The following is a 25,121-nucleotide window of genomic DNA, read 5'->3' as shown; positions in this document are numbered from 1 at the left end:
GTCTGTCTTATATGCCCTCCTGCTGGTGTAATATTAGCAAGATGACTTGTGCACTTTATATCTTAGAGTAACTTTGGCTAGATGGGTATGTGTGTCCCCCAACAGAATCATGGCCCCTTTTATTTAGAGATAAGGAGGAGGGTAGCGTAGAAGATGCGGCGTGTGCACTCCTTGGTTTGCTACAGAATGATAAGATTAATGTAAAGATAAATGGTTAGAGAACTCATTAGCCAATATTCAAGTAGGTAAATCTGAGTTACTAGAGGGGGGGCCTCCATCTATTAGCCAGATTGGAGAGCGGCAACAAAAAGCATCTCTCACGTTGGAGGACCCGGCCCATTTGCGCATTATACGGATGGACCATTGATTTTAATGGGAACTGTAATGCTTAATTTCCCCTGTGGTGGCGCTGCAGGGAAATTGAACACCTGCCAAGTTCCGCCACAGATTACAGCTGATCGCTGGGGGTTCAAGCAGCAGAGCATCCTGTGATTAATTTATAGTTGGCAAACTCTTCTAATAAAAAAGTGAACATCCAAAGTGGGCAACCCCTTTAAGTGTCCTACAGATAAATGGACTTTTGACTCACCCTGTTGACTAGGAGCCTCCAACCTCTGGATTTCCACCTGTTTCAAAACTACAACTCCCAGCATTACTGGACAGCAGAAGGTTGGAGACCATTGCTAACATGTCTGTAAGGGTATGTTCACACAGGGCGGATATGCTGCGTAAAAGCACACTGCGTATCCACGCTGTGCGCCGCAGGGAATTCTGGCTGAAAAACCGCACCAAATTTTGGTGATGTTTTTCGGCTGGAATGTCCGCTGCAGAAAACCGCTCAGAAAAAAAAAAGGATACTTACCATGGCGACGCGTCGCTCCAACGTCCTGACGTTATGACTCTCTGCAGCCCTGGGATGACGTTTCATCCCATGTGACCACTGCAGTATTTACGCTACATGTGAACTGACCCCAATACCGTTGGTAGGATTTCCTATGTGATCTTTAAAATACTTCAGTATTACAGAGCTGACTTATCAATAACAGGGTAGCATTGGGTCATCCTGCAGAACATAAGAGGTTTTTACCAAGCATCAGAATCTTAAATATCAGATCAGGACGCGGCTGGTCACAGATGGGCACATACCAGGGAAAATTATTTGGCCAAACAGTCTATTTTTTGAGCCATAATGGCCGCCTGCTCCAGCTCTTAAATTCCGGCTTCTAAAAAGCACTTTAGTGTTGTGCATCGCTAATCCTTTATTAAATGGATCATAGAAATCCTGAGTCTTGCACAACGTTGGGAGAATTCACAGGATACAAGTCATAAAAGGTCTTCTCATATCACCTACAGGCAACGAACATGAAACCTGACAGTTATTGTAACATTTGGAGAATGACATTCAATAAATGGCTTCTTACGTATTTATCTTTATTTGATCATTGTGTGGTGTCTGAAACCGCCATGTAAGCAACTTTATTTCCAGATGAAGTGGCTCTCTCTTTCCCTCTCCCAGCAGGAAGTCCCAGCACTATTTCCAGCATCAATTACATCCAACAAATAAGCTGCATATATACAAAACTTTATGTCTTGTCATCAGCTCATACATTAAACAATCTTTGACAATAGTATCCAATCTGAAAATATTTCCTGCTTAAGTTCCCCTGCACACGACCGTGCCCGTAATCACTGTCCGTTATTACGGGCACGGCCAGCCGCTGACAGCCACCCGCAGGAAATGTAGTATTACATGGCAGCCATTCAGATGTAATACATGGACAGCTGAAGTCCACCAGAATGGCAGGCAGCCGTTCTTACAGAGAGGCTCTGTTCTGGCTCATAGAAGGGGGTCCCCAGCGTGGGACCCCTCTCCATGACATCCATATACCCTAATAGGCTAATAAAATCTTCTTAACACAACCCCTTTTACTCTTTGTTACATAATGGATTTTTTTCCATTATCTGTTCTAGTTTCTTCCCCTCTTCCGTATCCATTTTTGTACCTATATCCGGTTTATACCCATAAAACGGCGCGGTGTCCAGACAGCAGGCGAGTCTCTTACGTGACGTCTCCGTCCTATATTATCTTACCATCATCTGCACCTGTCTTAGAACCGGCAGCGTTTGTTGCGAGACCAAACAAGTTTTATAGAAGTGAAGAAAGACGCTTCTAAAAGGTCCACAATTTGTACGTCCACGTCACCTCTTTTATCTCTCGCCCCATTCACATATACACCTCAGATGCGGCGCTCGCCCTGTTTGATACGTCTCGGCCTCCGTTGCGTTTCTTTTTTATTTTCTGGATGAAAGAAAATTTTAGGTTATGACTGATCAGTCACATTCGCCTTTAGATCCTTTTGACGGAGACACCTGAATGGGGACCCCGCCCATTATTTGTACTGCCGCTTTAATAACCCAAACAACATGTCAATCACTTAAATCCGTCCATTAAGAGCGTAAAATCCATTTACATGGTGGAAAACACTGTATGTAACCGGTTGGTCTCGTATAATGACACGCTGCCACCCCCTCACCAGGACATAACCGCGCTTCACATGACTTTATTATTTCATAGCAAAGAAATAAATTTGTCCGACTTGCATGTTGCAGCCTCTTTTGTAGCATCAACAAAAAATTTCAAATGTTTTGTTTTTTTACAGCAAAAATTGCTCAATTTCTATGTGACATCAATTTGGTTAAAGGGGTTTTCCAGGACTGCAATATTGATGGACTATACTTAGGATAGGCCTTTAATATCTGATCGGTGGGGTGTTGGCCAGCATTCCTTCCCCCGATAAGCTACAGGAAGGGGTGGTCCTCTTCATTATTTACTAAGGCACAGCGCTGTTCATTTGGTTGTGGTTGTGCTTGGTACAGCAGCCCAGTCCCATTCACTTGAATGGGACTGAGCTGCTGTGAGCTGCAGTACCAGGCACAGCCACTACCAAATGTACGGCGCTATGTCTGAGTAAACAATGAAAGAGACCGCCCCTTCAGGCAACCACCAATCAGATAGTGATCGCCTACACTAATGATTGGCCGTCAATCTTACACTCCCGAAAAACCCCTTTAAGTACTGCTGCCCATCGGAAAACCGTTTTACAATATATAACGTTGGGTTTTCTCACCACAATATTTTATTACCCTATCGATGACAAAAATTATAAAAGCAGTGATTGGTGATGACCCGTCCTCCACTGTTTTTACCCTTAACCCTTCGTCCTATTGGCCAGTGAAAAGCAAGGGAGGAACGGGGGGAGGGGGGGGGCTGTCTAGGGTACCCTCGAAAAGCAATGTTCTACATTTCTTACTGTTAGGGTGATCTCCATCACTCTTGAGTTCCTTTTCTCGATAACAGAATTTGTCCACTGTTCATTCAAATTCACAAAAATGACCGATCGGTAGAGATTGCACATCCAATGGTTTGATGGACAGTGCAGTCATTTTGATAACAATTTTAAAATTTATACAAATAACTCTAACATTACCAATCAGTGTTTCCCTTGTATAAATAGGTGGGTTCAAGGGAGTAACTATAGGGGGTGCAGAGGTAGCAGTCGCACCCGGGCCCTGGAACCTGAGAGGACCCAAAAAACCCTCAGCCGCATAAGAAGACACCAGTATTATAAATGATACATGGAAGATGTTGTAGATTTTGCCTTGGGGCGCCCGGAGCTTCAAGTTATGCCTCTGGGTGGATTGTGGGGAAAGGTACATCAGGTGGACAACTAAATTAACGATTGTCCATTCAACAACTATCATACTGAATTTGAAGGACTGAGGGTGGTGGGACGCATACTGAAACCGCCGTCATGGGCAGCACCAAGCTTGTCTCACCCCTAGTGAAGAATATGGTCACGTATTCCACAGTCTCCATAACCCCTATTCATTTTAATAGGGAGAGACCACAAATGTATGTCCCACTCCCCCAATTAATATGGCCAAAACCAGCCCTATCTGGGGATCACTGGAAGAAAAACAAAAAAAAACGGCCCATCCAATGTGTTCGCTTGTGCCATTTATCGTAAGGGGCAATTCGAGCCTTTCGAGTGCCTGAGGAGCAATAATGACGTGCAACAGCTCTGACAAGTGACGTCTGTCTCACGCTTCAATGCCAGGATCATACCTTGTTAACCCCTGATCGACATACCTTCATCCTCACAATACTAGTAGTAGTCCTTATAGTGCCAGCTTGGTAAACCTGTCCAGATGCCACGACCCACTGGGCTTTAGGGGCATTTAGTGATGAGGGTAAACATATCGTAGTCTATGCTTGTCAAGCCATTTGTAGGGTAGATAGGGAGTGCACGGTGACTCTGTCCCAAGGACCCACAAGCACCTGGTGCCGGCCCCATGTCTCGTAATAGTCGCCACAATGGCAGACTCATACTAAATCACAAAACACCCTCCTTTGCAAAAAGAAAAAAAAAACACAAACTTTTTTAGTTCTATTTCAACATAAGGCACAAAGTTAAAAAAAATAATAACAGTAGAGCTGATTTTTTTAAATAAATAAAAATGTATTTCGTTTTCCAGTTTGTTTTACTTTTTCCGAATCCCAAATCTAAAACGCACTTCAATAAAAACAAAGAAAACTAAAAACGGTTTTCAAATTTTGCACAAAAGGAAGCACCATTCTAACCGGGTATATGGGCATAGTCCAACCCAAGCCCATTCCAATCCCTCGCTGCAGGATGATTTGCCATTTCCACACCCTTGATACAAAGATGTGAAGGGTTTGCATACAAAGGCCCCCAGAAAAACGTACCTTATATCAAAATATCTTTCGGAAAAAAGTTAAAGTACCTTTAAAAAGCGATTTCTATATTGTTACTATGGCGTCCGCTGCACTTAAAAGGTTATCCAAAATTAGAAAAAAAAATGGCGGCTTTCTTTTAAAAACGGCGCCAAACCTGTCCACAGGTTGTGTGTGGTACTGCGGCTCAGCCCCATTCATCCCGATGGAGCTGAGCTGCAATAACAGATACAACTTATGGACAGGTGCAGCGCCGTTTCCTTTAAAAATCAGCCATGTTTTTCTAACCCCTCGTGGTAAGACAGTGTAGTTAGTCTGTTGTCACTTGGTGGACTAGAAGTTGTTGAGCTTCTCGTAGAGGTCCCCAAAATCCCAATTTTTATTCAAATATACATTTTTCCGTCTTTACATAGTTCTTGGGGTACGTTAGCTGGGGGATGGGCAGCTGTGTTCTGAGCCGTCATGGAGGTCCGTACTGAGCAGTTCTGATGGACTGTCCGCAATATTTGGTTCACTGCTAAACTGTCTCTGGGTAAAACTGGGCTGCAGTAGTAGACACGGGTCGGAAAGATCCGTCTCCTCGGATCTGGGATGCATGATGGAAGCCATTGTCAAAAGTTGGATATCCGTGTGAGCATTGGCTACTGTGTGTCTCCTGATGCTGCCACATTTTTCCAAATATGCCTCCCCTTCCTGCTCAGTGAGAGGGGAAAGGCAGCGCTCAACCGAAAAGGAAGTACCACCATGTGGCGTGTAGGGTACTGCATCCAATCTTAGATGACATTTAGGGAATCGATGATCTGGAGAGAGAAGGAATGTAGGAATAGTTATCAGGGATCATAGGACTACCATCAATACTATCAGTATAAAATATATCAATTAGAAAAAGAATCCATAAAATAGAACAGGAGCTGAAGGAAACACGTTTAAAAGCTATACGCTAACCGGCAAATTTGAATGCAAAGACTGTAGTACCACCTCCCAGCCAGTAGGTGCCACTGTGTCATTTTTCCTTTCCTATTTACAAAGACGATTCTTTTTAGCAAATTCTAAAATATCATTAATAATCCAAAAATGTTGAGATCTTGCTCTAAATAGACAGTACAGAATCAAACTAGTCAATGATATTAGAGTGTGGTGCATAGTAATGTTGCTTTGGGGCCACCCTAAACGATACATATTCATTTACCACCTCCCAGCTAACGCCAACTTGTTACACTATTGGTCTCCAACCAGTAACTCTCCAACTGTGGCAAAACTACAACTCCCAGCAAAAAAACGGGGGAAACAATTCTCTACATGGTTCATAACTCTGGAACCATCCAATTACGTATAAGACAATTAATGTTAGATGATCACCTTAAAAGGGCTCCTCCGCTTTGGACAATGTCTACTTGTTAGAAGCGTTCCTTTGACAATAAGCTGATGAGAAAGTGTTCCCCTGCTGGAACCCCCAGCGATCAGTGGGGAAACCTCGTAGTAAGTGTTCAGTTACCCTGCAGCGCCACCACAGGGGAAATAAAGAATTACACAGTGCCCATTTATATCAATGGGTTGTCTGTGTAATGCAGGACAGGACAGGTCCTCCAGAGAGAGAGACACTTTTGTAACCCCATCTCCACTCTGCCCAAGGGATGAGGATCCTGAACAGAGGACCACCCCTCTATTAACTCTAAATTCCTTAATAGGGTGTGTGTAAACGGGATTTCAAAACTAGACAATTCCTTTAACCTACAAGTGTCAGGACGTCCTTAGATTTGTATTTTTTGCCAAAGTTAGGCTGTGTTCACATCACCGTTCCGCCTGAGATTTCCGTCGGGTTAACCCATTAACGGAAAGCATTAGCTAGGTTTCCGTCACCATTCAGTTCAATGGTGAGGGAAACGGAAACTAAGGTTTCAGTTTGACTTTCCTTTGAGGGGTTAACCGGACGGAAACCTCCGATGGAACCCCTCAACGGAAGGGCAATGCTGATGTGAACAGGCCCTAAGAGAACCAAATGTTGATGAACAGGCCCTAAGAGAACCAAATGTTGATGACCACTGCACTAGGAATAAGTCACCACTGGTAGGAGTAGGACTACAGACCCAGTATAGTAGGGACTCGCACTCATTACACTCAGGTTTCTAGAAGGTCAATAGAGGGATTCGGGACTTTCTGGAATATATGACACTTGGGTAGAGATGAGCTCAGACTTGTGAAACCGAGCAACAAAATCTATAAAACTTGCTGAACTATTCAACTTCACATTCTGCCTGTGGGAAGTAGTGTCCAGATACTAGAATATTAAAAAGAAGTAGTTGCTAATATCTCCTGAAGCACATGGTCTTCACGTCAACTTTAAGGACATACATACAAGAGTGAACACATCCATGAACAAGATAAGAGGTCGATAGAGGGTGAGGAATGTATTTACAGCTGCTGCTTTGTAGTCTTCCAGATCCCCCTAAAAATACTCAAATCCTTCCACCAAGGATCTCCTCCATTCTCATCTGGAATAGACAGAGGTGGTGGGACTTAGCTAAAAGGGTGGGACTTAAAGGGATTGCCCAATCTATTTTTGTTGGAATCTTCCTCCAGTGAGAAGCTCATCACAGGGTGTCTGGCTGGTGAGACTCCCAGCAATCAGCTGTAATCTGCAGAGAAAACCAAGAAGCAAGTGCTCAGTACCGACGCAGCGCCCCCACAGGAGAAATTAAGCATTACTCAGTGGTTATTGAAATCGATTCTCAGTCCACGTAATGCACTGACATGGCAGTTCCACCATAGCCAGAGATGCCATTTGTAGCTGCTCTCAGCTGGGGCTAAAAGATGAGAGTCCTGAACAAGGATCCCTCACTATCAATTTAGGATTAAAGGGACTATTCAGGAATAGGAATACATGATTGCTTTCTTCCAGGAACTGCGCCACACCTATTCATGGGTGGTGTCTGGTATTGCAGCTTGGCTCCATTGCAGTGAATGTGGTTGAGATGCAATAGCACACACTATCAGTATACACAAGTGAGGTGCTGTTTTTGGAAGAAAGCAGCCATCATTTTTAGTTGTTTTTATTTTTTTTAAATTCCGGACAACCCCTTTAACCCAGAATCTAATAGGGTGTTGAATTTTTATTTTTTTTTAACCAGAAATCCTCATTAAGTTTCTCAATCTTCTGTTGCAGACATCAATGGGGCAAGGTTGCTGATGCAGCAAACTACCTCCCAGGCAGAGACTGGTCTGATCTGAAGAGTCTGTTAGAAGGAGGGACGATAGAATGGACACATGTAGAATAAGTTGTTTTTTTATTGTTGTTTTAATTTTGAACCCAAAATTTTTTCTATTTTCACATTTAGTGAATTTGACGATCAACATTGAATTATTGATAAAAATCCATTTATTTATTCTTTCATTAAAGGCAGAGAAAAAGAATCTGACCAATGTCTCTGAAGAACACCCCTGACCAAATTCCCTATTAGGGCATATGTACATCATAGAGGAGGACTTCCTCGATGGGGACCCCCCTGTATGAACTGGAGTGAAGAGCCGTTGGGCGACGACTTTGTTTTATTCAATTTTTTTAAAACAATCAAATAGCATATAAAATGATTATAGGAAGACTGTTGTGTGCAGAAAAACGCATTCCACCCCCACTCCTACCCCAAAAACAACTTTATCTAAAAAAAAATAATCTCCAGTTGTATATACGCCAACATTTGTCACATGTCAAGACGAGCTGCTAACATTACTGACACGTATTTCTGTAATAGTCCCTGGAAATCCTCAAAACTGGCGGCTGGGATTTTCTTGACTAACTGTCAGTCATTCCAATAAAGAATCCTACATCTAGTCTCTCCCTAGATTGAAATGATGGATAACAGGGAACAATAGTGTGGATTAAAGGAAGACTAAGCCCCCCAGAATTTTGCAGCGGACACAGGTGTTATCTTCTTTTTTGGAGAATACTTAGAGTGAAGCTCAGGTAAGGGGGGGTGGACTCTTTCTATGGGAAAAGGAATGGGGAAGGGCTTCTGCTGCAGCCAGTTGCCTTACAGTCAGAGATGGATCTGACCAGAGGTTTGTGACTAGGGTACTCTTACTTAGGCTACAACGTGGCTAACCTCGGACGTGAAAAAACTGTGTTTTTTCACGTCCAAGGTGCACCCGTGTGGGACGCGTTATCACGCATCCCCCATAGACTAGAGTCCATGGAGGGTTGCGTGAAGCGGAAAAAAATAGAACATGTCCTATTTTTTCACGGACCCTTTACACGCTCCGTTAAAACAATGGCCGTCCCACGAACTCATGTACTTCAATGTACAGACAGTGTGACAGATTTTAGGGTTATTGCCCCTTTAAGGTTGTGATACAAGTTCTATACCATCCTGATTAGTTAGGAGACATAATGACACAGAAATGCAATGATTCTTCTGCATGGAATTTCATCCCAGAAGTGTTGATGATGGCAACTAATTGGTATGCACCCCGCTTTCCTTGTTTCCACAGCTGCCCGGAATAGTGGGTTCAAATAATAATTCTAAGGAAAAGCCCACCAAACAAATGACAGCACATAAAGCCCCGCTGCTAGCCCCCCGCACACCCGCTGAAAACTTGAACACTAGACAGCTATGAGCAGAGTCATTTTTTTGGCACCGATTAATCACGCAGCTGCTTTGAATTTCATGAGCCTCTTTGCTGCGGCCGCGGTCCCATACACTTCATGTATCACATCAGGCCGGAAGCCAAGGAGAACATTCTAAGTGCTGAGGACATGTGCGGCTGAACGAGGGCCAACAAGCAAGTCATTTTGGGTTACTTAGAAGCAGGAATGGATATCAGGAAGGTATTTAAAGTGGACCAGTCACCCGAAGGCCAAATTCAGACGAATGTAGAGGACGTCCGTGTGACGGCCCTTAAAACAACAGACCGTGTGAAGGGTCCATTGAAACATAGAACATGTCTTATTTTGTTCCATTTTCACGGATCTCTCCATAGACTCAAGTCTATAGGGATCCGTGAAACGGAACCCCATGGGGGTTTCCCCACGATCGAGTGAATCTGGCCTAGGGTTGGGGCTAGACCAAGACTTTGTATTCTGCACTGTGAAAAAAAAAAAAAATCGCCGCCCATAGGTTTGCATTCGGCTAGGGCCACACACAGAGCATTTATCTCACCACAAAATAATCGAGTGATAAAAATGTTGGGTCTAGCCCTAGTCTAACACGACGGGGGTACATATTGTTTTTTCGGCACTGTGTTCGGTCCGGGACATGCGGACCGTTTATCACGGAGCAAACACGATCGTGTGCATGGGGCCTTACTCTGGGGCTTCCTATAAAGAATTCACTTCCAAGAAGGCAAATCACCAAACAGTGATCGGATGTAGGAAACACAATGGCTATGTTCACAAAGGGTGGATTTGCTGCAGATTTTCTAGTGTGACGCACAATGCAAGCGAATGGGGTTTTCCAAAAATGTTAGGGCTTGCTACAAATTTTAAAATCTGTAGCATGCTCATTTCTGTCGTGGAAAAGTTTCACCCTTGCATTCACAGTCAAATCTGCATCAAATGCCACATCAAAATCTACACAAAATCTGAACTTTCATTGGAGATTTGTTATTATGGTCAAACCCTTCCAAACTGTCCTGCCGCCCATAGCATGGCAATAAAAGGGCAAAGTTCAGCTGTTAGGGGTATGTCTGTCGACAAGATTGTGAACGGTTTCTCATAACAATGTGCAGAATTGTGAATGCAGCTCTTGACTATTACACAGGATGTTACTTAGGGCCCTTTTACATGGGCCAATGATCGGTCAAACGAGTGTTCATATAAAATGCCTGTTCCTGATCATTGCCCTGTGTAAACAGGGCAACGATCAGCCGACGAACGAGCAAACGCTCGTACATCAGCGGATCAGATCATTCATGCAGCAAGAAATATTATCGTTGGTGGCAGCACATTTATATGTGTACACAGGGAGACGCGCTGCCGACATGATGGAAATCTATGAGAACGAGTGATCGTAGTAATGAGCGCTCGTCCCCGTACATAGATCCTTGTGTAAGGATCAAACGAGCGCCCATCAACTGATCGGCGCTTGTTTTTATGGCCCATATCGAGCATTGGAGATAAGCTTTAAATTGAAGTTCTGATTTGGCGCCACTGTTTTTTTAGTATCGCATTGTCGGCAATTCCCAAATGTTAGCGCGGTCAATTCCCTACTAAGGAGTCGCACTCCCTCCTTGAAAAAATAAGCCTTCTAGGGGAGAATACCTCTGTACACGCGGAGTCCGAAGGCGCACGCTACAGCTGTTTTAATGTTGGCTTTATATGGACAGACAGAAAAAAACAAAACATATACCACCATATGAAATGAGAGATATATGGGAGGTACAGTAGAGGCCTCATGCACCCCTATGGGTGCCCTATTACAGCCCTATACTAAACGCAGCCATAATATGGCCGTGTGCATGAGCCCCAAAGGGCCAATGTGATTACATTCCACTGAATTTCCATCTGTAGGGTGAATTGGCCTTGATGCTTACATATCCCAGACCTTTCAATCATATCCGCAGACGTGATGGGGATTTGGAATTCGGAAATAATATTTGACTAAGGTTTCCGTTTTAAATGGTTTGGATTAGCTTTTATATAGCAACATAAACATGTAAGTATGCAAACAGGGTTAATTACCGGAACATATGTAACGCAATCTGCTTTATTCCCACACTGCGGAGGCTGAGAACGCTGCATATGGCCCGAGGTTGTTCTAATCTGGTCACAGAGTCCAAGGTTTTTATGGCTATTGGTTGACGCGGATAAAAAATTGAATTATTCCTGGGGCCTCAGTTACTCAACATGGCACTCAATGTCCACAGCCCTTCCAAACCTCTGCCCAGAGGCACAGCTTGAAGCTCCAGGGCCTCAATGCAAAATATCTGCCCCGCAACGATCATATATCAGCTATACTCTTATGTAGATGAGGGGGTTTTGAACCCCCCCAGGCACCAAAGTCCCAAGTGTGATTTCAACTTCTGCCTAAAGGGCCTTTTACACACCGTCTGACAGCGAGCGCCGATCATCAAGACATCGTTGATCGGCGCTCGTTTGCTCCTGTCACGCGGAGCTATGGTTGGGGACGAGCGGTCGTTACTCCGATCGCTCGTCCCATTACATTATTATCATGTCGTTAGCGCGTCTCCCTGTTTACACCCCAAGATGTGCTGCCGACAATCATAATATTTCACTTTTTAAAATACTTTTTTCAATACGATCAGCAGATGATGGATCGTTTGCTCGTTCATCTGCTGATCGCTGCCCTCTTTACACAGGGCAATTATCGGCAACGAGAGTTATATGAACGCTCGTCTGCCAGATAATCGCCCAGTGTAAAACCCCCTTAACCTATAGCTACACCGTTGCCTCTGCTTCTGTACCTTTAATACTTCTTGACATTGTTACTTTAGATAGTCTGGAATTACCAAAATTTAAGGCATCCTGTTCCCCGGTCAGGTTCTCTCTGTTTTAGGGCTGTTTTCTCCAACCTGTGGCTCTACAGCTGTTGGAAAACTACAGCTCCTAGCAGCCTGCAGCTGTCAGGGAAGGGTGGGAGTTGTAGTTTTGCCACAGCTGGAGAACCACAGTTTGGAGACCAAGGTTTTAGGACTTTTTGAAGATGTCAGATCAAGATGCCTAGCGGGTGTCAACCCAGCTGTCATATTTATGGAGGGGCAGTTGTGGCATTAGAACCAATGTCATAGGAAACCAATTAGTACCCAGAAGAAAAACGCACGTGATCTTCTGTTGCATGCTGTTTGGTCTCTCAAAAATACAGGTGTTACTTTTTTTACATCCGTTTTCAGAAATGTGTAAGCACCGGCTGCAGAAATTAGGTTGGTACGTATATTGGGTTATAGCCAAATGAGAGTAGAGATGTTCTTACCAAGTAGACAGGGAGAACTATTGTGGCTGTAGCTCCTGTCCCCATATCCCGCCAGGTATGGAGATACCACCATTTTCACTAACTCTTCCAGCTTCAGGTAGCCTTCACTAGGTCCAGATGGTTCATGGATACCCTTAAAAAGAAGAAAAAAAAACATATGGTCATCCTGAACCCCACATGATGCCACCATAAAGTCTACAAGGTACCGAGAAGATAATATAATATCAAAACATATCTCTCTTTCTCTCAAGGACATATACCCAATCTTAAGCCTCTGATCAGTTGATTGATGGGGCCAGTTTACAGGCAACAGCGCCGTACACTTCTGTAGTGGCTGTGCCTGGGATTGCAGTTCAGTCCCATTCAAATGATCCCCAGGCATAGCCGCTACAGAAGTGTACGGCGATGTGCCTGGTAAACACTGAAGAGGACGCGCCCCCTTCAGTTAACTGATCGGTGGGGGTGCCGGGAGTCGGACCCCCACCGATATGATATTGATGCCCTATCCTAAGTATAGCAGTGCTTGAAAAAAGTCCAGTTGGACTGAAACGTTGCATGGGTGAATAAATAGCTCTTGCTCTTTTTGGAAGTGCTGCCTCTGTCCATTCTTTGTCTGCTTGATATCCAGGACTGCGGACCAGGTCTAATTGAGGCGTGCACCCACTTGCAGTCCAGTGCTGTGGAATCTTTTCGTTTTGTGCTATCCTAAGTATAGACCATCCATAACTAATGCTCGTACATCCCCTTTTATGATTCAGGGTGCAGTATGACTTGTGACCATGGTAGAAAAACCAGTGGAAAGTTCTACAATCATCCTTCTTCTCATATTGTTTCACACTTACTAGCACTGGAGGAGGGGAGACGGAGGGTGTTCAAAATAGGCACAGATAATTGTACTCTCTCAATGCCCCTTTGAAGTCATAATTTCCTAAGGAGGGGTAAGGCTTCGATCACATCTGCTTCAGGACTCCGTTCATGGGTTCCATCGTTTTGACGGAATCCATACCGAAGTCGACTGCGCTATTGATTCCGTCAAAACTACAGATCCCTTAAATAACGGTGACAAGCGGAAACCATTTGCACCGGATTCGTCACCATTGAAATCAAAAAGTGATGCAAACGGAAACCTATGCTTTCCCTTTGTTTCAGTTAGGGTTTCCGTTCATAGGTTCCCCTGACGGAAAGCTCCGACGGTACCCATGAACGGAGTCCTGACGCAGATGTGTACGAAGCCTAAAAGAAAGAAGTCCTAACTCATATGACTCCTAAGGCAGTGTAGGGGTAGTAGTTGTACCAAGGATAAGATGCCTCACTGAGACCCCTCCAATTTAACGATCCGGGTCTCGTCACAGGTTCCCTTTAAATAACATGATTGTAGTCTGGAGATAATTAGCAGATTATCAGCTTCCAGGTAAGGAGTGGAACAGATTGTTTCATGTCTTATTAATGAGGCTCATCCTTTGCCGTTGTTATCTATATGATAATACTGTAATATCTTCATTGTGAGTCTTTTCTTTTTTGCTTTGCAGATATTTTGCAATGTCAGTTTCATCCGTTCAGGCTTTCTCTGACCCTTTATGGAATATATTCTCAAAGGATTGAGCAACGCAATTACATGACCCAGAAAATCAAACAAAGTCAGGACACTAGTTCTTTATACAACACTAATGGGTTACCAAATAAGGACCTATAAATAGACAATGGATGACCAGGTCACTGGGTTATTGCTGTAATCCTGAAGCTAAATCCAAGCTACACGGAGATTGTCCGTACAATATTTAATCCTATTAGTGAATTCTGAGTTAATAGAAGGGGGTGGTCCCCTGTTCAGGACCCTCGTCTATCTGCCAGAGCAGCTACAAAAAAAACGTCTCTTGCTCTGAAGGACCCGGCATGTCCATGCATTACACAGACAGCCTATTTATTTCAATGGTTAACATGTAATGCTTCATTTCTCCTGTGGTGGCGCTGCAGGAGAATTGAACACTTGCTCCCATGTTCCTTCATAGATTAAAGATGATCGCTATGGATCCCAGGAGAGGACAACCTGTGATGAGTTTATTTATGGGAGACCCTTTTAATAAATAGGGATTGTAAAAAGCAACAACCCCTTTAAGTAACTTCTAAAGCTGTTTGCAGCCCTGAAATAGTAAAGTAAAAGATATGTTTAACGGCCCATTTCTGGCCATAACTTCATTTTTTCTAACTTTTTCTGTCCCACATTTCAATTCAAAGGACCAAAAATAAATAAGACTAAGGGCTCCTTCACATGAGCATGTATCAGGTCCATTGCAATGGTGGATATACCCTTTAAGGCTATGTTCACACTGAGTATTTTGGGGGAGGAATATCTGCCTCAAAATTCCGTTTGGAACTTTGAGGCAGATATTCCTCTCCCTGCACGCCGATTTTCGCGCCGTTTTTCGCCCGCGGCCATTGAGCGCCGCAGGCATAAAACAGCGCGAAATACGCTTTCTCTGCCTCCCATTGAAGTCAATGGGAGGTCAGAGGCGGAAGCGCCCGAAGATAGGGCATGTCGCTTCTTTTTCCCGCGAGGCAGTTTTACTGCTCGCGGGAAAAAGACGCCGACGCCTCCCATTGAAATCAATGGGAGGCGTTCTCGGGCCGTTTTTGCAGAGTTTTGCGACGCGGTTTCTGCGTCAAAAAACTCGGCAAAATACCCCGTGGGAACCTAGCCTAAGGGTGCTGATTTATTAACAATATGCTCACTCAAATAATGGTGGCCCAGCACGTGGCACAAGATTAATAGGTAGTCATTATAAAATATGCCACAGATGCTGGATAACAATATTATTATTCATTTTCATAGCCAACAACTCGTATCATCAGAGCTGTTTATTTTTCTTGCAACACAGAAATCCCTTCTAGACACAATTGTATCCAAAGCAGAAAACATCACAGCGCCGTGTCATATCCCAGGACGAGAAAACAACCGAACCACAGCCAAGTTACACCAGCTAAACATCACAGAAAGAAAACAAGAAAGTGTATAACAAGTTCCAAGGCAGAAAAGTCAATAGATCACGTTGGCCTAAAAATGGAAAACCCCTTAAAGATTTGATTGCAGTAGAAACCTGGCCATACCGATATCAATATGCCCCATATACAGTCACTATAGGGGATGCCCGCTATGAAAAGTGCTTACAACCTATATTATAGTCCAGAGCTCATAACTGCCAGCATTCCCTGCTGGTCCAGTGTCTGCACAGAGTTTAATCTGGTGATTTGCATTCTGGGAAGTGTTCTCTTTACATCAAGTGAAGAACACTCTCCTGGAAGTAGGTGGATCAGTATCTCAGTCTACCATAAAGAGAAGACTTCATGAGAGGAAATACAGAGGATTCACCACAAGGTGCAAACCATTAATCAGCCTCAAAAATAGAAAGGCCACATTAGACTTTGCCAAACAACATGTAAAGAAGCCGCCCCGTTCTGGAACAGCATGAAACTAAGATCAACCTGCACCAGAATGATGGGAGGACGAAAGTATGGAGAAGGCTCGGAACGGCTCATGATCCAAAGCACAACATATCCTCTGTAAACATGGTGGAGGCATTGTGATGGCATGGTGGGGGCAGGGTGATGGCATGGTGGGGGCAGGGTGATGGCATGGTGGGGGCAGGGTGATGGCATGGTGGGGGCAGGGTGATGGCATGGTGGGGGCAGGGTAGAGGCAGTGTGATGGCATGGTGGGGGCAGTGCGATGGCATGGTGGGGGCAGTGCGATGGCATGGTGAGGGCAGGGTGATGGCATGGTGAGGGCAGGGTGATGGTATGGTGGGGGCAGGGTGGTGGCATGGTGGGGGCAGGGTAATGGCATGGTGGGGGCAGGGTAATGGCATGGTGAGGGCAGGGTGATGGTATGGTGGGGGCAGGGTGATGGTATGGTGGGGGCAATGTGATGGCATGGTGGAGGCAGTGTGGTGGCATGGTGGAGGCAGTGTGGTGACATGGTGGAGGCAGTGTGGTGGCATGGTGGAGGCATGGTGGGGGCAGGGTAATGGCATGGTGGGGGCAGGGTAATGGCATGGTGGGGGCAGGGTAATGGCATGGTGGGGGCAGGGTAATGGCATGGTGGGGGCAGGGTAATGGCATGGTGGGGGCAGTGTGATGGCATGGTGGAGGCAGTGTGATGGCATGGTGGGGGCAGTGTGATGGCATGGTGGGGGCAGGGTAATGGCATGGTGGGGGCAGGGTAATGGCATGGTGGGGGCAGGGTAATGGCATGGTGGGGGCAGGGTAATGGCATGGTGGGGGCAGGGTAATGGCATGGTGGGGGCAGGGTAATGGCATGGTGGGGGCAGGGTAATGGCATGGTGGGGGCAGGGTAATGGCATGGTGGGGGCAGTGTGATGGCATGGTGGGGGCAGGGTAATGGCATGGTGGGGGCAGTATGATGGCATGGTGGAGGCAGTGTGATGGCATGGTGGAGGCAGTGTGATGGCAGTGTGATGGCATGGTGGAGGCAGTGTGATGGCAGTGTGATGGCATGGTGGGGGCAGTGTGATGGCATGGTGGAGGCAGTGTGATGGCATGGTGGAGGCAGTGTGATGGCATGGTGGAGGCAGTGTGATGGCATGGTGGGGGCAGTGTGATGGCATGGTGGGGGCAGTGTGATGGCATGGGCATGCATGGCTGCCAAAGGCACTGGGTCACTACTGTTTCTTGATGTGACTGAAGACAGAAGCAGCCGGATGGATTCTGAAGTGTTCAGGGATTTACTTTCTGCTCAGATTCAACCATATGAAGCAGTTTGATTGGACGTCGCTTCACAGGACAGATGGACAATGACCCAAAACATCCTGCGAAAACAACCCAGGAGTTTATAAGGCAAAGAAGTGGAATATTCTGCAATGGCCAAGTCACCAGATCTCAACCCGAACGAGCTGCATTTCACTTGCTTAAGACAGAACTTAAAGAGGCTCTGTCACCCCATTATAAGTGCCCTAGCTCCTACATAAGGAGATCGGCGCTATAATGTAGGTGACAGTAATGCTTTTTATTTTAAAAAAACGATCTGTTTTCACCACTTTATTAGCGATTTTAGATTTATGCTAATGAGTTGCTTAATGCACAAGTGGGCGTGTTTTTACTTTAGACCAAGTGGGCGTTGTACAGAGGAGTGTATGACGCTGACCAATCAGTGACCAATCAGCCTCATGCACTCCTCTCCATTCATTTAGTCATTTAGCGCATAGGGATCCTTTTAGATCACTATGTGCTGTCATAGGGTATGTGCACACACACTAATTACGTCCGTAATTGACGGACGTATTTCGGCCGCAAGTCCCGGACCGAACACAGTGCAGGGAGCCGGGCTCCTAGCATCATAGTTATGTACGATGCTAGGAGTCCCTGCCTCGCTGCAGGACAACTGTCCCGTAGTATAATCATGTTTACAGTACGGGACAGTTGTCCTGCAGCGAGGCAGGGACTTCTAGCATTGTACATAAGTATGATGCTAGGAGCCCGGCTCCCTGCACTGTGTTCGGTCCGGGACTTGCGGCCGAAATACGTCCGTCAATTACGGACGTAATTAGTGTGTGTGCACATACCCTTATACTAAGACATTAGCGATACTGAAGTGTTTAGACAGTGAATACTGTAGACATTCCACGGGATGTCTATTCACAATCTCTGCACTTCGTTACTCTGTCTGTGGTAGTTACAGCAGAGGAAGCGTGATCTCGTTGTAACCTGACATCTACAGCGTGATCTCGCGGGATCACGCTTCCTCTGCTGTAACTACCACAGACACAGTAACGAAGTGCAGAGATTGTGAATAGACATCCCGTGGAATGTCTATTCACTGTCTAAACACTTCAGTATCGCTAATGTCTTAGTATAAGGGCTTGTTTACACGAAATGATTTTCACGCGAGTCGCACGAACCTATATTAGTCTATGGGGCCATGCAGACATTACGTCCGAATTACTGCAGCGTGGACAAGAGATTACCTGGAATCTTATAGACTTTGCTGGTACTGTATTACGGTGCGGTTTTGCCGCGTGCAAATTACGTACGCAAAAAAACCACGTAATAAGCACCGTGTGAATTGACCCTAATAATGATGTTGTCATATCTGGAGAACTAAGCATGTGAACTCCTTTCTTAGGACTTTTTATCCTGTTGAATCATGGGACTGTCTGAAGAATATTCCTGATGTTAAGGTGAATACTTTTAGCAAGTTCTATATGGTTTGTTGATGGGTCAGCCTCATAGCGGTTATAACCTGCACTAGGTACCAGCACTAGGAAGTCATTTTGCCTTTTTACATAGGCAGATAACGGGTATGTATACTTTTGCAAGCGTTTTTTTCTCTTGGCCCAATGCAACAAAAATGAAAAATAAAGCAACTATGCATAAGGTGTTGGAAAAAAAAATTCTACCGTTTTGTGTCTACAGCTCTGATGCAAACTTATTTGTCTTCGCTCATAACACCCCCCCACCCCTCGGCCCCAATTCTTGTTAACCTACAAACAGTAGAAATTGCTGCAGGTGGAATAGGGTAACGCATGACTTCAGGATCTGACTACACACAGGGTTTGCTTGCAGTCTGTAATCATGAAGACGCATAGTTCTGCATAGGAGCTGTATACGTAAAAATAGTAGAATCAGACTTTAAATGAATTTGGTGTGCATATTTCTCCCTAAATATGAAACTGATTGAAACTCTGACCTACCTGAAGGACCAGCAGCATCTGTAGAATCGGTGGTGGAATCGGTGACTGCATCAATGGCAGCGTTCTGTCCAGGTTCACTTCTAGTAAAACTGCATCCCTGAAGCCAAGGAGAGCAATCTGACGAATAGTAAGTTCCTGGCCCTGTGATACAGAGAAAAACACAGAATATGATTTGTAACAAAAATATGTCTTGTTGGGGTCTTCACATTTAATAGTGGTAGAGTAAACTTTGAACGTTACAGTGAAAAGCGCCCCCTAAAGGTTAATTTTTCTAAATAAGTTCCAAATTCTGTGCTGAGAAATTGTAAAATACATCTTTATATTAGTCAAAGCACAGTTTTCCCAATATATAGCTTGAAATGCCTTCTAAAGACCAGAATAAATAAAATTCTATATGCCTGCCGTCACCACTAGAGGGAGCTTGGGAGCTTAATGCAGACTGTCCATGCATTGAATTCAATAATAACACAGTATGCAATAAGCTCCCTCTAGTGGTTACTGCAGAAAGACAGAATTTTATGTCTATCCTGGGGATTTGGAGCTCTGGATCACAAAAACTCAGTTCTGACAGTTATAAATATATATTAATAAATTAGTCAACACAAAATGTTGGTCCTAAAAACGACATGGTGTCAAAAGGTGGACCTTCACTTCAAATCCAGTTTCACATGGATGTTTTACGGCCACTGTTTAGCATCTGTATTTTGTCCGCAACACCTGGACCCCTCATGGGTTAACTGAACTGAACTTCGATTACTATAGAGTTTTATGGTGATCTAAGTTGGGTTCAGTAGAACTAAAGGGGGGGGGGTGTCTTGCGGCCATAATACGCAGCCATATTACGACCGGGTGGAACCGACCTAAAGCGTTTTTTTACTTTTCATCTTCTTCTGCCAATACATTGGAAATGCTCCCGTTTTCTGCAGCTGCGAATCATTAATTCATTAGAAGATTTGAGCGGCTATTAAGCGGCAGCCACAAGGAGAAATATAATTTAATGTTAATTAATAACCAGGACTTCCACGTTAAGAAGAATTAATGAGGGTAAGTTGTACAAGGCTCAAGTTAATGTGTGAGCTTATACACTATAATAAATGGCATATGGCTAGAAAATGCCAACACTTTATGATTGGCGGGGGTCCGACAGCCCTGGTTAGGCGCTTCAGTTTTTTTGTACAGTGGCGCTCTCAGCCACGGACTGTGCCCAGCCCCAGTCACCTGGATGGAGCCGGGCTACAGTTCCCTGGCACAGTGGGTGGCAAGAGCGGGGCTATGCTGGAAGAAATTCTGAAGGGGACGGAGTACTACAGCCCCTTCAATCTCAGGATCGGTGAAGGTCCTGGCAGTCACACCCCCACCGATCATAAAGTGATTGCATATCCTAGCTATATGCCATCAATTTATGAGATGGGAAAACCTATCTTGAGGATACGGTTATTCACTATACAACCCATACAAACATGATAGTCTGACATTGTCAGCACTGATTGGACAGTGTCAGGGTGTGTAGAGAGAATGGTAAAGCTCAGTTGTCAATTTATTCAGACATTTCCAAGAGGTATAACAGAGGAGCAGCAAAATGTCCTGAATTGTAATTTTATGGGGAATACTATATTTACTATAACAGACATGACAAGAACGTTGACAGGTTTTCTTTAAGCTCCTTGGAAAAATACCTGGACAGGATAAAATATAGCCTGGAGTGTTGGCAGGATTTCAGTGAAGAAATGATCCCACAATTCGGAAAGAATCAAGACGCAATTTTCACCTGAATAGAAATATATAAAAGTATTAAAACTATTTTATTCCCAACACAGTCCCTGGAGACCTAATGTAGAATGCTGTTGTGCTAGAAGACAAACTTACTTCTACTTCATCTTAACAACGCAGCTCTGCTACACACACACACCTATGGTGACCCAGTGGTATACCAAGGTCCAGCTCATGGTATTCCAGTGGTGTATATACTGTAACCAATTAATTGTGACCCTGTGTAATATACTATTACTAATTCATGGTGACACAAGTGGTATATACTATTACTAATTCATGGTGACACAAGTGGTATATACTATTACTAATTCATGGTGACACAAGTGGTATATACTATTACTAATTCATAGTACTACAGTGGTATATACTATTACTAATTCATAGTACCATAGTGGTATATACTATTACTAATTCATAGTACTACAGTGGTATATACTATTACTAATTCATAGTACCACAGTGGTATATACTATTACTAATTCATGGTGACACAAGTGGTATATACTATTACTAATTCATAGTACCACAGTGGTATATACTATTACTAATTCATAGTACCACAGCGGTATATACTATTACTAATTCATAGTACCACAGTGGTATATACTATTACTAATTCATGGTGACACAGTGGTATATACTATTACTAATTCATGGTGACACAAGTGGTATATACTATTACTAATTCATAGTACCATAGTGGTATATACTATTACTAATTCATAGTACCATAGTGGTATATACTATTACTAATTCATAGTACCACAGCGGTATATACTATTACTAATTCATAGTACCACAGTGGTATATACTATTACTAATTCATGGTGACACAGTGGTATATACTATTACTAATTCATGGTGACACAGTGGTATATACTATTACTAATTCATAGTACCACAGTGGTATATACTATTACTAATTCATAGTACCACAGCGGTATATACTATTACTAATTCATAGTACCACAGTGGTATATACTATTACTAATTCATGGTGACACAGTGGTATATACTATTACTAATTCATGGTGACACAGTGGTATATACTATTACTAATTCATGGTGACACAAGTGGTATATACTATTACTAATTCATAGTACCACAGTGGTATATACTATTACTAATTCATAGTACCATAGTGGTATATACTATTACTAATTCATGGTGACACAGTGGTATATACTATTACTAATTCATAGTACCACAGTGGTATATACTATTACTAATTCATAGTACCACAGTGGTATATACTATTACTAATTCATAGTACCACAGTGGTATATACTATTACTAATTCATAGTACCACAGTGGTATATACTATTACTAATTCATAGTACCATAGTGGTATATACTATTACTAATTCATAGTACCATAGTGGTATATACTATTACTAATTCATGGTGACACAGTGGTATATACTATTACTAATTCATGGTGACACAGTGGTATATACTATTACTAATTCATAGTACTACAGTGGTATATACTATTACTAATTCATAGTACCATAGTGGTATATACTATTACTAATTCATGGTGACACAGTGGTATATACTATTACTAATTCATAGTACCACAGTGGTATATACTATTACTAATTCATGGTGACACAGTGGTATATACTATTACTAATTCATAGTACCACAGTGGTATATACTATTACTAATTCATGGTGACACAAGTGGTATATACTATTACTAATTCATAGTACCACAGTGGTATATACTATTACTAATTCATGGTGACACAAGTGGTATATACTATTACTAATTCATAGTACCACAGTGGTATATACTATTACTAATTCATAGTACCACAGTGGTATATACTATTACTAATTCATGGTGACACAGTGGTATATACTATTACTAATTCATAGTACCACAGTGGTATATACTATTACTAATTCATGGTGACACAGTGGTATATACTATAAGGGTATGTGCACACGTAGTAACCAAAAACGACTGAAAATACAGAGCTGTTTTCAAGGGAAAACAGCCCCTGATTTTCAGACGTTTTTTGAGCAACTCGCGTTTTTCGCGGCGTTTTTTACGTCCGTTTTTGGAGCTGTTTTCATTGGAGTCTATGAGAAAACAGCTCCAAAAACGTCCAAAGAAGTGTCCTGCACTTCTTTTGACGAGGCTGTATTTTTACGCGTCGTCGTTTGACAGCTGTCAAACGACGATGCGTAAATGACAGGTTGTCTGCACAGTACGTCGGCAAACCCATTCAAATGAATGGGCAGATGTTTGCCGACGTATTGGAGCCCTATTTTCAGACGTAAAACGAGGCATAATACGCCTCGTTTACGTCTGAAAATAGGTCGTGTGAACCCAGCCTTACTAATTCATAGTACCACAGTGGTATATACTATTACTAATTCATAGTACCACAGTGGTATATACTATTACTAATTCATGGTGACACAAGTGGTATATACTATTACTAATTCATAGTACCACAGTGGTATATACTATTACAAATTCATAGTGCAGTCCCCCTTCTAGATAACGCCATACAGCCCTCTCTGTAGATAGCGCCATACAGCCCCCTCTGTAGATAGCGCCATACAGCCCCCCCTGTAGGGAACGCCATACACCCGCCCCTGTAGGGAACGCCATACAGTCCCCCTGTAGATAGCGCCATACAGCCCCCTCTGTAGATATCTACAAAGGGGGCTGTATGGCGTTATCAAAAGGGGGGGTTTGTAAAAAAGGCACTATCTACAAAGGGGGGGGGGGTTGTGTGACACCCGGGGGAGGGGGGGCCCCAGTCAAAAGTTTGCTATGGGGCCCAGTCTTTCCCAGTTACGCCCCTGCATATACTAGAACTAATCCATGGTACCCAGTGGTATATACAATAACTAATAAATCGTGACGCAGTGGTCTATAGTATACCCAATCTATGGGGACCCAGTGATAAATGAGGTGCCAGATTCTTAGGAACTTAGTGGCATATACTATAAGCAGTCCATAGTGTCCCATTGGTATATACTTTAATCAATGCCAAGAAAGTAGCATATACCATACACGGTGTCTGGTGAGATATTGATAAACACAATAATTGATCCACTGGTATATACTATTTCCATTTCCTATTTGTACATACTGTGCCCTGTCCTTGATATTTTATTGGAAATTACATTGGCCCTTTGCTGGTGGACTGGGTACAGATTAAAAAATATCTTATACCCAAGATAGCAATATGTCACATTTATATTTTACTGCAGACAGGGTCCTGCGGGTCATGATGCCGGCAGAGTAGGTGTGAGGCCCCATGAACACGGCTGTGGCCGTAATCACAGCCCACGATTGCGGGCATGGCTGGCTGCCCACATTTTCGGGCTGTGCTCCCATACAATGTATAGGAGCACGGCCCATAAAATACGAAAATTAGGACATGCTCCATAATTCCCGGCACAGTTCTACGTCACGAACACCCATCCGTAGCGCTACGGAAAGGTGTCCGCAGCCAAAAGAATCTAATGGGTCCGTAAAACCGCAGATCGTGGTACGGTCCACGGTTTTATGGTCGTGCGCATGTGGTATTGTGGTAAGTCCTTATACCCCCTCACACGGTCCTGTCTTCCGGCGGTCAGTATCTCTCACCTTCGTAGAGCTTGACTTTCTCTTCCATGTAGGCTAAACCCTTTGACAGCAGCTGATTCTACAAACACAAAGAACAGGTCAGGCTTCAGTGCAGCGATCATACATGAGGGTGGTAGTCATTAATAAACACGGACAAACGCAGAAGTGACGGAGAACTGATCCAAATACAAGGTCGTTAGGCCACCAGTAAATGGAAGTCCTTCTCTCAATTTCTTAAAAATGCCATTCATCGTGAATCTGGGAAGGCCGGGTGACATCTAATATGGCTGCCATTATAGTTGACACCAGGACTGTCACCCACGTGCACCTCAGTCAGTGGTTTTTTAGTAACAGACGTAGTACTGACAAA

General features: G+C 43.7%; 1 protein-coding gene across 3 annotated transcripts in view; it reads right to left on the bottom strand.

Annotated features, from left to right (window-relative positions):
- Positions 1 to 4,505: 4,505 nt before the first annotated feature.
- PRR5L (proline rich 5 like) overlaps positions 4,506 to 25,121 on the bottom strand; it is a 44,127-nt gene continuing 23,511 nt past the window's right edge. For all 3 annotated transcript variants that reach the window (XM_075838021.1, XM_075838023.1, XM_075838024.1), the window contains 5 exons: positions 24,773 to 24,830; positions 21,059 to 21,150; positions 19,383 to 19,523; positions 12,679 to 12,811; positions 4,506 to 5,556 (listed from right to left, as the gene is read on the bottom strand). In XM_075838021.1, coding sequence (XP_075694136.1) covers positions 5,183 to 5,556; positions 12,679 to 12,811; positions 19,383 to 19,523; positions 21,059 to 21,150; positions 24,773 to 24,830 — 798 coding nt within the window. In that variant the 3' untranslated portion in view covers positions 4,506 to 5,182. The remainder of the gene's footprint in view (positions 5,557 to 12,678; positions 12,812 to 19,382; positions 19,524 to 21,058; positions 21,151 to 24,772; positions 24,831 to 25,121) is intronic.

This window comes from Rhinoderma darwinii, chromosome 9, assembly GCF_050947455.1.
Source record: "Rhinoderma darwinii isolate aRhiDar2 chromosome 9, aRhiDar2.hap1, whole genome shotgun sequence".
Taxonomy (NCBI): domain Eukaryota; kingdom Metazoa; phylum Chordata; class Amphibia; order Anura; family Rhinodermatidae; genus Rhinoderma; species Rhinoderma darwinii.
Note: the sequence above shows the minus strand (reverse complement) of the source record. Positions and strands in the feature narration are given on the sequence as shown.